At 44.5% G+C, this 15,046-nt stretch overlaps 1 protein-coding gene across 2 annotated transcripts; it reads right to left on the bottom strand.

Annotated features, from left to right (window-relative positions):
* Positions 1-221: 221 nt before the first annotated feature.
* On the bottom strand, positions 222-14,924 carry VLDLR (very low density lipoprotein receptor). Of its 2 annotated transcripts, XM_015280076.4 has the most exons (19): positions 14,780-14,924; positions 10,554-10,673; positions 9,498-9,620; positions 8,652-8,774; positions 6,922-7,293; positions 6,698-6,820; positions 6,495-6,617; positions 5,939-6,058; positions 5,738-5,863; positions 5,170-5,341; positions 4,618-4,842; positions 4,336-4,454; positions 3,816-3,955; positions 3,561-3,702; positions 3,102-3,248; positions 2,084-2,173; positions 1,617-1,691; positions 1,354-1,523; positions 222-880 (listed from the first exon to the last, which is right to left on the bottom strand). In XM_015280076.4, exons 1-19 carry the CDS (start codon positions 14,913-14,915, stop codon positions 845-847), a joined length of 2,682 nt encoding a protein of 893 aa, XP_015135562.1. In that variant the 5' UTR covers positions 14,916-14,924; the 3' UTR covers positions 222-844. The 2 variants fall into 2 exon arrangements, with proteins under 2 accessions (XP_015135562.1, NP_990560.1); NM_205229.2 differs by lacking the exon at positions 2,084-2,173.
* Between the last annotated feature and the right edge of the window lie 122 nt (positions 14,925-15,046).

The following is a 15,046-nucleotide window of genomic DNA, read 5'->3' as shown; positions in this document are numbered from 1 at the left end:
ATACTACTCCAGTTGTCCAGCCAGACTCTTACAACAGAAGATGCTGTCAGACCCCTGCTCAGTCAGCTGGCAGGTCAGTACTGCCTTAACAGTCTAGGTACTTCTGAAATAAGTTCAGCCAGCACTTCACACTCTGGCAGGAGTCCATAGTGTAGTCCACTGACCAACTCTGGAGATAGTATGTTCCCTTTCAGTGGGAGGAGAATAACAGAGACCAATACTTTAATTGCTTGTTTTTATTTTTCCCCCTTCTCTGCATTTCAGATTTACAGTGGTTTCCTCAAAGAGCATTCATACCTGTAGAGCTCTAAGAGGTAACAGACAAGATTGTTTCAGTCATACATACAAAATTACTTATGCTTACAAATTTTTGGCAATCATAGTAACCCGTTTTTTCCTATTGCCATTGCCCCAACCATTGAAAAAGACAGTGTACAATAATTTACATTTTAAGTATTTCAAAGTGCTTGATAGTGATTTTCCAGGAATAATATTTACAAGTGGCATATACACATATGTACAGCTGTTACACTATAGCACAAGTTGTGGCTGGAATATGGCTTTCTATGGAAAGTGCTTTGTATTTGGCCAGTGGTGTTACTGACTGACCAATTCAAGGGTTACTGATAAAATAGTAACCAGTAAAAGCTGAATTGTTGTGGACAGGTATTTACAGAGTTGGTTGTTAAGCTGTATAAAACAGCTAATTATGTAAGTGTTCCATACACAGAGAAAGTTTCTTCATTCTTCCAAGAATGGAGGAAGTCTTTCAGCCACAAGCATGTTTATCATCCCCGTAAGTGTAAAACACAAAGTAAACTGAAAGTGATTGCTGATCCAGCACTCACAGCATATCATCATCTGTGCTTACAACAGATATCTGAAAAAAGAAAAAGAGTATGTTAACTACAATCTTACCAGTAAAGGATAAAAAACAATGCAAGTCTTCACTATGGGACAGTCTGAAGCAGGTGCTAACTCTGCAGACTAGAAACCACACTCAGCACTGGTTTACTCCATCCCAGTAGGCAACTGCTGTTGTATGACTATGACTTAAGTCTTGATTAAAAGTATGAACTCTCAATTGATTCAGCCCAGTAGTTTCTGTGCAGTCAGTATGTCTCTGCTTTCCAAAACAGACACCTCTCCCATTTTACAGAATCCTTAAGAGTTGGAGTTGATTGCCTATAAAGGTCCCTTCTGATTGCCCTACAATGAACAGGGACATGCACAGCTAGATCAGGTTGCTTAAGGCCTGATCAAGCCCCATGTTGAAAGTCACTTGGCAGGTCTCCACTACATCCACTCTGAGGACTAGCCCGGAACCTCAGGCATGTCAATCAGTTTACTTACTGCAGGGTAGGTGTGTCCCACTGAACCACTGTGTCTGCCAATATCAATTGTGAGGTCCTCTTCTGTAGTTTTCAGATAGACGGGATTATCAAAATTCATGCTTTTCATGTTCTTGTGCTGCCAATTACGCCACATGAAGTAGCCAGCCAATGCAGCCGTCACCAGCAGTACTTCAGGGAGAGACATACATTTTAAGTTTAGAGTTGCATCAAGTCGAACTTGTGAGCTTATCCCAACAAGAAGGATCAACACATGGTACTCACAGATAGGAAGAACAGCCCAAGCTCCTGCTGCTCCTCTTGCAGCTACTTCAGACACCACACTACTGATGTTGAATCCTGCACAAGAATTTGTAAAGTAGTGAGGCTGCTTAATCACAAGCTAGCTGATTTTTCCAGACTTCTTACTAAGACATTAAGCCCACAAATTTCTCCAACATTAACTTAATAACGTTCTACAAGAACAGTGCTAAGAGGCTTCATCTTATCAGCTTTTTTGCTGCCCTTCTTTGAGCACTCTTGGCATTTCATGGAACCTATAGGTTCCATACAGTCATAAATGAACAAATTCTGTTTATCACATACTCCAGCTGCTGTACTTCTACTACATACATGAAGTAGTTTGTTTTTTTCTACTTGCATGCAAAAGGACAAGATTTCAAGTATGCTAGTGGGTCAGTCTGCATTTCTTTTATCTTTTGTTTAGCAATCTGAGTTATTGGGACCAGTACCTCCAGGAACTAGTCCAACAGTTGGAGATTTTTCAGTTGTGCTGGTATCTTTAGCCTCAGTGTAAGCCACAGTTGTTCCAGTACCTGAAACTAATTATAGATCAAGAACCCAGTTAATCCTGAAGTTCTGCAATGGCTTAACTATGACAGCCATGGCAGCGAATGTTTAGCAGATGGCAGAATGGTCATGCAGCTTGTTAGCTTTATTAGAAACACTGACATTAGTTATTTCACTAAGTTCAGCTTCCATTGAAGGTGTTGATCAAAAATTATTCCATGAACCAAGTAAGCCAGTTAAATAGGCATAAGCTCTATTTGAAGTAATTGAAAGTATAAGCCACCCTACTCATTTCAGGCTCTCTGTATAATACTTGGTTTCATAAAGACTGCCAGTTAAATACAGCCATTGACACCTACAGTTATCCTATACAGCAGCCACTACCTTCAGCCAATGGAGAACCATGTCCTCACATTCACTGCTTTGACTGGAGCAGTAACTGACATGCAATTTATTAAGTGACACCTTGGAGATTCTACTCCCACTACACTGAACAAACAAGCCAACAAGCCTGCCACACAGTAAGCGCTCAGTGTACTAGCAGCAGCAGGTTTGCTTGGAACTAGAAAGGAGGTACACAAACGCAGCAAGATTAACCCATGAGCATTTCAAGATAGTGGATTAAATCACTGTACAGCAATGTTAGTTTATACCCCTAGTTTTCGAACAGAGGGACCAGATATGCTTTGTGCACATGCCTCCTCTCTGCAGAAAGCTGTGGAAGCACAAGGTCCTATTGCAAGTGATGATGATATAGAAGCCAGGCATGAACTTAGAACAGTACCTGCAGACTTAGAGGGCAGCTGAATGCATGCTAGAAGACCACCCCCTCCAAGATTAGTTACATCAGATTTACTCATGCAAAGTGGTCAGTCTGTACTGTCATGTTTGCCTCTTACAAGTTTAGTATTCTGATTCCCAATTCTTCCCCCATCCACCCTGAAAAGTTTGTTACCGTACCTCCACATCTCAGACCGTCCTCCTGCAAGAAATATCCAGCAGGACATGTGCAAGTATACTTCGGAGAGTGTTCATTTATCTGAGGAGCAGGCAGGCACAGGTAGCTACAGCCTCCATTTACCATGTTCTCTTCACACCAGTTCCTGCCTGTTGGTACAGGTTCATTTTAAGTGACTGACAGGAGTGAGCTTTCATGCTCCAGAGGTACAGCATAATTTTTTGCTCAGTAGTTGCTCTAGTTGAGCTGTTTATCTCAGCAGGTTATATCTGCTCTGGCCAAGCAAGAAAAATTGCAACTAGACTCTCTCTCAAACCCAGCAGGGGTGCTAGGCTAGCTAAAAGCTTCAAGTACCAAAATGAATTAGATAGCTATAGAGGGGAAGGATACCATTTGCTAACACAGTCACAGCAGGCTTCATGCAAGTATATGTTGATATAACTATAAACTCTAGTAGTTACCTGAAGGTTGAACAAGTTCATGATAAACAATGATGTCCTGCGCATCATTGAGGTTGTTTACTAGGGTGACCAATTCAGCTCCAGTAAATTTGTTGGCACCATAGACTGCCTCGTTCTCTCCGTCAATCCAGAATACACGATCCTAGAAAAGTCATTACCTCCTATTATCTCTGTGTTTCTTTCAGCAATATAATTGCTAGCCACATACTAGGAAGAAGAGGAGCTCTGACAAGTACTGCAGCAAGCCAATCTTACCTCAAATATTGTTAGAGCAAGAGGATGAGGAAGGAACATATGAGACTTGAGCACAAGTCTACGATCCTGGCCATTCAGATCCACACTTGAGAGCATATGTAGTTTAGAATCAAGCCAATACAGACGGCTTTTTACAAGATCTAGGAGGGGAAAAAAAATAACACTACCATTTACTGGCTACATGGACAAGACTGGCAGAGTTTCCTGCAAAGGCTGCAACACCCACAGGTAAAGAATAATTACAGTATTACCCAATAGTTTCTTATGATACAGGAACACAGAAAACTCCTGCAGTGCTGCCTAAGCGCACTGTGCCTCAGGTAGGATACAGAGCAGTGCAGGGAAGGTTACCACTTCAGCATCTCAAGTGCTGTGCCTGTTGTAGTGTCTCTAGGCATGCAAGAACTTCCCAATATCAAAAGCTGAAAATAGTTCTCTGAAGGATGACCTTGGCTTCTGTAGCCAAGAGACTGCTAAAAAGCTCCAGAATACCTCTGGCACAGAGACAAACTCAACATACCTAAAGCAATGCCATTAGGCCATTGGATTTCTGTTGTCACAAGCTGCTGTCTGTCAAATCCATTCATTCCTGCTTTTTCAATTTTTGCTGGCTCACCCCAGTCTGACCAGTACATAAAGCTGTGAAGCAGAATTTATGTTATATAACACACTGTCGTACTGTGTAGCATCACTTTTAATTATGACATTTGCTAACATGTACCTAGACAGAGGCTATGTAAATTGACTGTCAGAACATGGAGTAGATAGTAGTTCTTTCCAGAGAAAGAGAACAAATACTCACCCAGAGAGAGGATCTACAGCAATAGAAGCTGGCTCTCTCAGCTCAGAAAGAAATAAAACCTTTCTTTTCTTGCCATTCAGGCTGGCCACTGAAATGGTCTTTGCAGATGAGTCAGTCCAGTAGATGTTCTTATAAATCCAGTCAACAGCAATTCCTGCAGGGCTGTGTATGTTGTCTAGGATTCTAGTGTGTGTTCCAACTTTATCACGGGTATCAATAGAGGCACTGCAAAACAAAAATTACTTGCTTTTACCCCTCTTTGTCCTGTCAGACCACAGCTTTGCACACCTCAGCAAATGCTGCCTGCCCAGGAACTGCATGCAATCTAGAAGATGTACTTGTAAAATCAGTCACCTTATAAAAAGTCACAATTGAACCAGATACAAGGAAGTGCAACAAGTATACACATGCTAGCTCCAGGAGCTTTTACCTGTTGTGCTTAGTCTTGGACATCAGTAATCTAGTTCTCAGCACAAGAGCTGACAGAAGAATCTTGGGTAAAATACAGGATGCTTAGGGTAGCACTAAAAGTCAGAAGCTAAGTCCATTTACCTGAAAATTGCTTTTTGGCTGAAGTCAGCCCAATAAAGCTTTTGCTCAGCAATATCAGCATCTAGAGCAACTGTGTTTCTTAGCTGCTCTACTAGCTGAATGTATTCTTTTCTCTCAAGGCCAATCTTCCTGATATCCCGTCGGTTGGTGAAAATCAGACATGGTTCTTTCCCTGCAGAAAAAGTAAATATCTGTGTTTCTAGACATCAAGCCACATAACAATGGCCTTTAAGACAGTTTTTAGGAGTCGTATTTAGTATCTGCCATTCCACACTTGGAAATGGATGCCGACAAACATCTTAGCTGCACCATACCCCATTCTTTTTTCCCTTCATGGTGGGCACCCTCCTCTCCTGGGAAAAAGCTTGTCAGGTAGACATGGTAGCTTTAAGTGCCATGTCATAGCACTATTCAGAGTGCTAGGACTGTCCAGGCCTGTACAAGTTATGCTGTTAAGAGCACAACTAGTGTCATAATTACAATAGCATGCAAGTGTACACCACTTACTGCTTCACTTCAGAGCAATGACTTTCAGACTTAGGGATATTGTCTTTATGCCAACACTTACCCACAGCCTTGCACACTCCTGTAGCAAGATCCATCTGATAGCCACGGCTACATTCACACTTGTATCCCCCTTTCAGGTTGATACAGATTTGGCTACAGATACCAGGATTCTGGCATTCATCAATATCTGTAAAGACAAATTTGTTTTGTTCTCATCTACAGTACCACTAGTAGGTTCACTATGAACTTATTTGATACTTGCCTCCACAGGTTCTCCTGTCTACAAGCTCAAACCCAGCTGGACAGTCACATTCATAGCCAATAACAAGATCTCTGCAGATGTGCGAGCATCCACCATTGTTGACCAAACACTCATTTATGTCTGGAAGAGAAGAACTGGTCATTTCTTAAACAGCATATATATGTAGTCCTGAAATCTTAGTCATGGAGTGCTGTACCAGATGCTCATCTGCTTTCTCACAAGGAAAAACACCACAGTGGTACTTGAATTCCTTTGCAAGAAAACCACCTCAAGACTACATTTGATCAGCTATCAGCATGCTGCTTGTGCTAGAAGTGGGCAGCAGCAGAGTAAGACTGAGGCTCCTGGAACCTTCAGAGTTTAATGGCCTCAAGTACCTTCAGGTCACTAAGTCATCCTAATAGCCAGTTTGGCTACAATAAAGACAGTCCTATTAACTGGGTTACTTTTGTTTATTTCCGCTACTAAGAAAATACAGATAAGTATTTCAGCCCAACATCTGACAGCTCAGAAAGTGTTTAGTAGTCAGCACTGCATAACAAGTTTGTTCACTTACTACATTCCTTGAGAGGCTCATCACTCCAGTCCTTGCAGTCTCCGTGATGGTTACACACTTTATTAATATCTATGCATTCTCCACTTCTGCACTTGAATTTGCCAGGTCCAGAACACTGAATAACTGAGATAATGAAGACTATGAGGAGGCTGCCAGCTTCAGCAACTCTGCAAGCCTTCAGTCTTGCTTAGCTGCACACTTACCATTGTTACAGTTTGCTTCATCAGTGCCATCTAGACAGTCTCTCACACCATTGCACTGCCTGCTCCCATGGATGCAGTTCCCATCTTCACACCTAAACTGGTCTGGTCTGCAGGTCCGAGAAGCTGTGGGGACAGCCATTAGATAGTTTGACTCCCGAAGTCTGCCAAAGGAAAAACAGGGGCCAAGAAGCACCTCCTATAGAAGAAGGACCAAGTTAACTTACGGCAGTTGATTTCATCACTTCCATCTTTGCAGTCAGGATCTCCATCACAGCGCCACTTCTTGTGGATACATTCACCTGAGCCGCACTGCACCTCACTGGTAGAGCACTTCACAGGAGGTGCAGGCTGTCGGCCACACTGCTCCAAAGATTCATCAGAGTGGTCAGAGCAGTCAGCATCATCATCACACACCCAGCTGATAGGGATGCAAGTGGAGCTCTTGCACTGGAACTCATGAACACCACATGTTGGAGGTGCACACTCCAACTCATCACTACCATCACTGCAGTCATCTTGACCATTGCAGACAAAGCTCTTGGAAATACACTGCCCACTACTGCATGTGAACTCTGCTGCACTACAAGTCACATTGCCTGGAGTAATAGGAGTGAAAAAAATATTAGCAGGTTATCACAATGGAGACTTTTGAATGAACATGTTTTGCTTTTCAGCTTTTTTGCTCCATCAGCTGTGAGCTGACAGTAGGTCAACATCCTGTACAAAGAAGGCGCTAGGATAATCTAATTGACCACCTACAAGTCACATGTGACATATAAACTGTATAAACTTGCCTTCAGCATTACGAGTGAGAAACATCAGTTTTGAGCTACTGAGTGAAAATAACCTCCTTCTGAAGCAGCAAATTTGTTCTGCTTTAGCATGCTAGCCTTTAGGAAAGCAGGCTCAGAACCTGTGAACCAGAGACAGAAGGTAAGAGAATTGCTAACTCTGGAGTACAGTCTAAGGTATTGGTAGCCAGATGGTCAGCATGCACTGTAGTTTGAAATTGAAGTGTTTTGTGCAGATCCCCAGGATAGCAGTGGCCCATTTACCTGGGCCACTGAAGACAAGCTGATCAAGATCTTGCAAAAGTTGGTCCTGTGACATTAAGCAGTCACAGAACTTACATTGGAACAGATAACACTGGTTTTATAGCAGTGTAGCTAGCAGCTCAGTATGCCTAGGCTGATAGTTCTATCAACTTCATTAGAAATGCTGTCTGTAGATTTACTTGTCAGATTAAATCATTTGCTTGCTGAAAAAAGACAGCTACCCCACAAGTGCAGAGCACAAGTCAAAGATCTGTACCTCATTAAGCCATCCAGGCAAGGTAGCTGTGGTAGAACTGAGTCCTGTCACTGCTTACAGCAAATTTGTCTCAGGACACCTCAGGCAACTCATTTGCAGCAAAAGCATTAGAACAAGCCAGGAACACTGCACTCTAACTGGCTGCTTTGGATTCACTTGTGGACTGGCTTGAAGTTGCCCCTTAACACTTGAAATCCAGCTTCCCTAGTCAAAACTTTCAAACAAGCATGCAAAATACTGAAGAACAGGGCTATGTAGTAGATTAGCTGCCTCCTTGGCCACAAATCCCAGCTACATCTTTAGGAGACAAACTTAATACAAGCAGCAACTAGAGTTAGCTGTTAAGAAACCCTGAAGAGAACAAGTTCTGATAGTTTGTCTGACATGTAACTAAGCCTATAGGTATTGTCAAAACTAGTCAGATACCAAGACAGATGCTGAATAGCTTATACTGTTGTACTTCTTAATTTCAATGTGTAGAGGACTGTTAGAACAGGTCTGCTTTGCTAAGAAGGCTGCAATACAAATAGGTTTAAGGATATATTGATAAGAAATTTATCTTCCCAGGTATACTGTCCAGCTAGCTCCTTTTCAGACAAGTCAATTTCAAATAGAGTTATGCAGCCACCATTTCATCCCTTACCACAATTCTCTTCATCTTCTCCACTGTCACAGTCTTTTTCACCATCACATTTCCAGGACACTGGGATACACTGGGTTGACTGAGGACCACAGCTGATCTCATTTACCCGGCATGTTCTCATATCTATTGAAAAAAGTTTAAGTTCAATTTAAGAGTTCTGAACTTTAAGAGCTACTGATCTTGGATTTTAGCAGTTGTCCTGAAAGTTGAGTCTGAAAGGTTTCTGCTCTGAACGTAGTTGCAATTAGGTGCTAGCATCCAATGAATACACAGTAGTAGGCAAGAATAAATACAAGATGAAGTTAAACTCAGGGCTGAAATATAGTGATTGCTCCTTAGCATAGGTCCTACTGATAAAGAATGAAGCTTCACAGGCCCCACAGACCTGTGTCCCTTGATTACAACTGTATTTAGGACTGAGGTTGCTAATCTCACAGTCAGGGACTAGTACTTCTGCTTCTGTCCCTCCAGCTCAAAGCCAGCCACTTAGTTCCTATGGTTAGCCCTGGTTAACTTGCAAAGTAGCTGTCTTGGAGGATGGCAATCACTCTGAACACGACACAGGCCTGCAACGCTGTGCTTAGTGTCTCTAATTTTAAGAGAAATCTTGTATTTGCTATCTTTAACCAGGTACAAGTGCAGATTTCCCAGTTCTGAATCTTTTTAATAAGCAGTATGTATGTCAAGACCCCGATGTGGCCAAAGCCATGCTAACGCTTATAAAGGTGCATTTCCAAGACAAGTGAAACCTTTTTTTTTAGGAGGAGAGCCAGGTGGCAAGCAGGCAAGAAGGCAAATGGCAACAACCTGCTGGCTTGCCCACACTGATGGGCAAGGCACACTTACGGCACAGTTCAGCACTCTCGTCAGACCCATCCTCACAGTCCGGATCCCCATCACACTGCCATCTGTTCGGCACACACTGACCACTGTTACACACAAAGTCAGATTCAGCACATGTCTTCTTGACTGAAAGGGAAAAGGAGAGGCACTGTTTAATAACCAGATCTCATTTTTTCCTGTTAGTAGCTAAAGATAAACTACCTCGCCCTCATGAAACTGGTGCAACCACCCTAGTTCTTGGATGTCTGGTGTTTTGTTCCACCAGTCCAACACCACCACTGTTTGACACTTCCTAGAGACTTACACAGCACACAGACACTTATATTCCCTTAAGCAGATACTGAAGGACTGCTAAGGTTAAAGGAGAGTTAGCTAGGTAGGTAGGAGAGTGATATTTCATTTACACAAGTTAAATTAAGGTCTGTTAACGGCTATTTTCAGATTTTGAACTTTATGCTCATTATCAAGGCATTTGATTTGTGGTGTCATTACAAAAGCTTGGTACTATGTAACCCAACTGCGTAACTCAAGCAGACCAGCAGTCCAGCCACACCAGTGCTGGATATGAAGTCTGTTCTGCCTTGTCTCTAAGTATGTCTAGTCATCTGTCCTGGCCTCCATGTCTGCAAAAAATATTGAGTTGGCAGCCAGAGCTAGAATCAGTGTTTATATGAAATGCAGCAGAACCACTTTCACACATAACAGGACATCTAACCTTGCAATAGCCATCAGCTGCATACTAATGGCAACAAGCTTCTATTGTGTTTTCAAGCAAAAACTGAAAGGAGCATTGCATTCTGTTCTAGGCAATCGCCACCACAGCAAAAAAAAGTTTTAGTCACCCTTTCTCAGTTCCAGAAGACTTCCAGAAACTAGGAAAATTCAGCTGTATCATACTGATACAGGGCATCCAGACAGTCCCTCAGCTTTTCTAGGCAATCTGTCTTCAGTCTGTATTAGAGCTGTAAGTGCTGCTCAGAATAAGCATCCTTCCAGCTATCCACTTCCTGCTGTTAACCCCTATTGCAAACTACTGAGTACAGCTGCTTGAGTACTTACCACAAGCACTTTCATCACTGCCGTCTGAACAGTCTTCATCACCATCACATTTCCAGAGTAAAGGAATACAGCGTCCATTACTACACTGGAACTGGGACTCCTCACATTTTGCTTTTGCACCTTCAATGAAAAGAAGAATCTCAGCCCCTGTGCTGCTTAGCACTATTTCCTTTGTTTCATCCCATACTCAATAAACAGATGTTTTCATGCTGATGCCAAGTTCTGAATTATTTTATTGTTGTCACCTTTGTGAATCACAACCGTAGAACCAGAAGCTTTCCTTCACTGTACAACTGCAGAGATTAAGTAGTATAACAGTTTACCTGCCAGATAGCAGTAAACCAGCCTCAGTACTCACAATATCAAGCTTTTATTTTCAAGGCAGGGTCAAGTTTGCACAGCAAAGGGATGCTCATGAACAGGCTCCTGCTGCCTACAGCATACCACCGCATTCTAAAAACTCCTCAGACTTTAAGCAAGCTGCTTTTAAACATGACTAAATTTCAAACTGGACTGGCATTCCAGTACTCTGAAGCTAATGTATTACAACCCCAAGACGTTTGTAGAGGTAGCTTAGCTATCTGCTCTATAACTGAACAATGTTTTTTCATCATCTAAGTTACTTAAGCAGTAGTAGCCCCAAAGTCTCAAAAAATCACAATAATGCACAGAGTTAGTTCCCACCATCTGACTGTTAACAGCATCCCCAGAAAAGCCATTCCATAGTAAATGTAAAAGGAAATGCAATGACATATCCAGATTTTTTCTCATTATTAAAGCTAGGTCAAGCATAATGCTAAGAGAACAAGATAATTTATCACTTCCTTCTGGAATTAAATGTCTCATCTCCAAACTGTTAAGTCTGGTTATTAATATGCTTAAGTCAGGTACTCTTTTGTGCATGATGCTTGAAGTGCACTTTCCAGAATATCTTCCATTCTGAAATGGTATGTCCCTGTCCCTCAAGGGAATATGCTTTGTCTTGAAGCCCTGCTGTAACTGTCGGTAAAAGCAGCAGTGTGCCTTTTCAGCAGAGAAGCCAGAGCTGTTCCATGTAATGCTTGCAGGCAAGTATGCAAGTATATGCACGACTTTTGGCTGCACATGTCCATGGCACGATGCAAAACTCCTGCTCCTCCTTGATCTACTGCAATGGTGGTGCTCTGTTTTGGCCTTCCACAGCTTTGAGAGGGCATCTAATTTTAGTACAACTCAACCTGCTATTTTATACCTTCTGTGTATGACATGCAATATGCAAGAGAGTTTCCAAATGAAGGGAAGCCATTCCACTTTCTGACGCAGATCCATTTCACATTATATTGCTAGCTCTCAGGCACTAGATAACAGCAAGCTCTGGACAGAGCATAAACAAGGAGAACAAGGGCAGTTTTACTTGCCAAGTGTATAATGTAAATTCATGCTGTAAGTAAATGATTTGAAATAGCAGCTTATTGAGCTCTGCTGATGTTTCAGTAGTTTTACTGGTTGAGTAAAACACTGACACAGAGTCAAGTTCTAACAATTTGTTTTGTGGGAACTGTTTAAGCAGTGCCAGAACAATCCGACATCAGCACATATGCTCTGTACTTCCATCACTCCTTTTCAGGGTGGGGGTTGTACCAGCAGGCAGTTTCCAACAGCACAGTTTTTCAACATTAATACTGCTTGGTCAACAGCTGTCAAACAAGCAGCTTGCCTAGTAGTGCCAGAGGGGAGACCTCAGCCAGCTGAGTGGGTACAGAGGCTATAGCTATCGGCTTGCTATTAGTTGGCATCACTCTGCTGTCCAATTGCCTCTAACAGAAGTAGACATCTGCTTGCCTGGTTGCACAGCATTCCAGTTATTTCTGTATTACTAGCTAAAACACAAAGTGACCAACTCCTGCTAGTTTTGAAACGCTCTTATCCAGGCTTTCAGAGTGGGAACAGCCAACCCTTCCCAAAATAGCACGTTAGAGCTATTAGACTAAGCCTGCCACTCAGGAGATCCCAAAATAACTCCCACAGTCTTTAGTTATGCTATTTCAAGCTAGAATAACTTAGTAAAGGCTTGCACAGTATATTGTGACTTACAGCGTAACACCACTTTGACCAAAAACAGGGACGCTACCCACAAAGCTAAATGGAACAGGAGCTGAGGTGGGAGTTAAAGCTATAACTTTATAGTCACTACAAGGAGGCATCCCAAAAAGGTGCCATTTCTCTTGCAGCTAATCTACCAAAGCTACTCCTTCTGTTAGCCTGTGAACAAATAAGGAACTGCTAACACCAAACACTCACCCACCAAGGTTATCATCTGTTGCTACTCCTTTAAGATAGCTCTCAAGCTCTGAAGGACACACACAGCGAGCTCCAGCTGATCACTACCTGCAGTCTCATCCTGCACTAAGCACAGTTCTGCAATGCCAGGCAGACATTTAGGCAAGATGCTACCAATCTAACCCACCATTCTTTGAAACAGCCTCATAGCTCAGCTGCTGCTTCTGTCACTAGCCATCTAGTGATTTTTAGATTGATATCCATCAACTATTAATTCAAAAGCTGTTCTGCATGAGCTGGTCATTTGTCAGAAACACCTTCACACCTTTTGTCCTCTTTAGGATAAGTCTCCTACCTCTTCCACCCAAGACAAGTAACTACACGGGCCGAGTGTAAGAAACATCACTGTACTGTTTCCCAGGTTACTCACTCAAAATTGAATGAACTTACAAGCAGGGTGAAGGAACAGTCACCATTACCAACTAAGTTAAAGCATCCAAAGCTTTTTCCCTTGGCACTGCCACACCACTTGTCTCCACTCCTTAAGCAGATCATCAGTTTACTTCTCTGAGACCAGCTAGACATGTGACTCTTGTGTGCTGTCATATGACACCAACTACCAGAAAAGCCTGCAATCACGATTGGGAAACCCGCATACAGAGGAACAAGTAAAGCCAGCTGCTTTGGGAGGCCACTGCCTCAAACTGAATGCAGGAACTCAGAGAACTAGAGCTGCCTGCAATGCCTGACTCCTTATATGATTTCAAACTACTGCGCACTAATGGTTTTGGTGCCAGCAAGTTCCAACCTTCACGTTGCATAGCCAAAGGGCTTGTGTCTACTGTAGACAAGGCAGACAAGGTAGACAAGGGAGCAGTCTACAGGACAGGAAATGGAAGCACGGCCTGAACATACACTTCTTTCTCATTTCTGCTGGGAGGACTGGGAGGCAGTGTCCTGCCTGGGTTCTACCCAGCAAAACCCATGTCTGAACTGCAGCACACTGCTGGGACTACAAAGCCTAACTCTCTATAAGCACACGTGGAGAACACAAAGCCAAACACTTCAGTGCACTTCAGAGTGCCAGCCAGGAGATTACGGCACACTGTTCCCAGGCCCTCAGCTCAAAGGAGGTACAACAACACACATCGACTGCCTGCCTGCCAGCTACCAGAGCAGCTCAGACCTCGGCTCCTAGAGAAAGAGAGAAATCCGTTCACTGATTACCCCCTCGAGTCAAAGGGAAAGTGTTTTTAATTGGCCATGCCACTAGTTTAACGTCCAAGTTCCAGTGCTGCAGGGGTAACCACATCTACATCGGCAACAATCACCGCCTGAGCTACCTGTGAGGGCCCGCTTCGCGCGGGCAAGGCTCAACCTCGCCGCCAGGTGGAGATCCCCCACGGTGGTTACAGCTGGCCCGAAGCGAGCCACGCCAGCGCCGCTGGATGCCAAAGCCAAAGTTGCCGAGTAGTTTGACAACCCCTCCGACACGGCGGGCCGTCCCGAAGCTGCGCTCCCCGCCGCCCAGCGCGCAGACCCTTCCCTCACCGCCAGGCATCGCCAAACCTCCCGCAGCAGCGGCGGCACCGCGGTGTTCCCAGCAGAGCCGCTCTGGGCCGGGGAGGGGCGAGCCGGCCGCGGGCTCGGGCCCACCGGCAGCGCCCGTGCGTGCTCTGTCCGCCCGTGGAAGCAGTGCCTCGCGGCGGGGATGGCGGCAGCAGGCAGAGCCCGGAGGCCCCACGCTTCCCCTCCCCTCCGCGGAGCCCCAATCCCCCCGCACAAAAGAAAACGCGCACCCCAACCAAACAACGCGCATATACACACGCACACACACACACACACAAAAAAACCCACAAAAAAAAAAAAAAAACAACTGAAAGGGGTGGAGGGGAAAAAGTGATCGCGGGGAGCGGCGGTAGCAGCCCCAGCGGTGCGCGCCCCAGGCCCCCGCGCCTCGCACTCACCGTCGGTGGCAGTACGCAGGCAGCCGAGGGCGAGCAGCAGGCAGAGCGCCCCGCAGCGCGGGAGCGCCCACCGCCGCGCCCCACACCCGCCGCCGGTCGCCGCGCTCCGGTCTCCGCGCTGCCGGCTCGACCGCATCGCCGCGCCGAGGGGACGGAGAGAGGGAGGGAGGAGAGGCGGGGAGGGCGGGCGTGCAGACGCCGCGGTCAGAGAGGCGACGAGGAGAGCAGGGAGCTGGAGACATGCACGGGGGGGAGGGTGTCCCCGCG

This window comes from Gallus gallus, chromosome Z (assembly GCF_016699485.2).
Source record: "Gallus gallus isolate bGalGal1 chromosome Z, bGalGal1.mat.broiler.GRCg7b, whole genome shotgun sequence".
Classification (NCBI taxonomy): Eukaryota; Metazoa; Chordata; class Aves; order Galliformes; family Phasianidae; genus Gallus; species Gallus gallus.
Note: the sequence above shows the minus strand (reverse complement) of the source record. Positions and strands in the feature narration are given on the sequence as shown.

Coding starts and splice junctions, on each gene's coding strand:
- VLDLR (XM_015280076.4), bottom strand. CDS start 14,915: ATGCGGTCGAGCCGGCAGCGCGGAGACCGGAGCGCGGCGACCGGCGGC. Junction 5,864..5,938: donor AGACAGGAGAACCTGTGGAG/GCAAGTATCAAA, acceptor TTGTCTTTACAG/ATATTGATGAATGCCAGAAT. Junction 1,524..1,616: donor TTGGGCTGTTCTTCCTATCT/GTGAGTACCATG, acceptor CTCTCCCTGAAG/TACTGCTGGTGACGGCTGCA.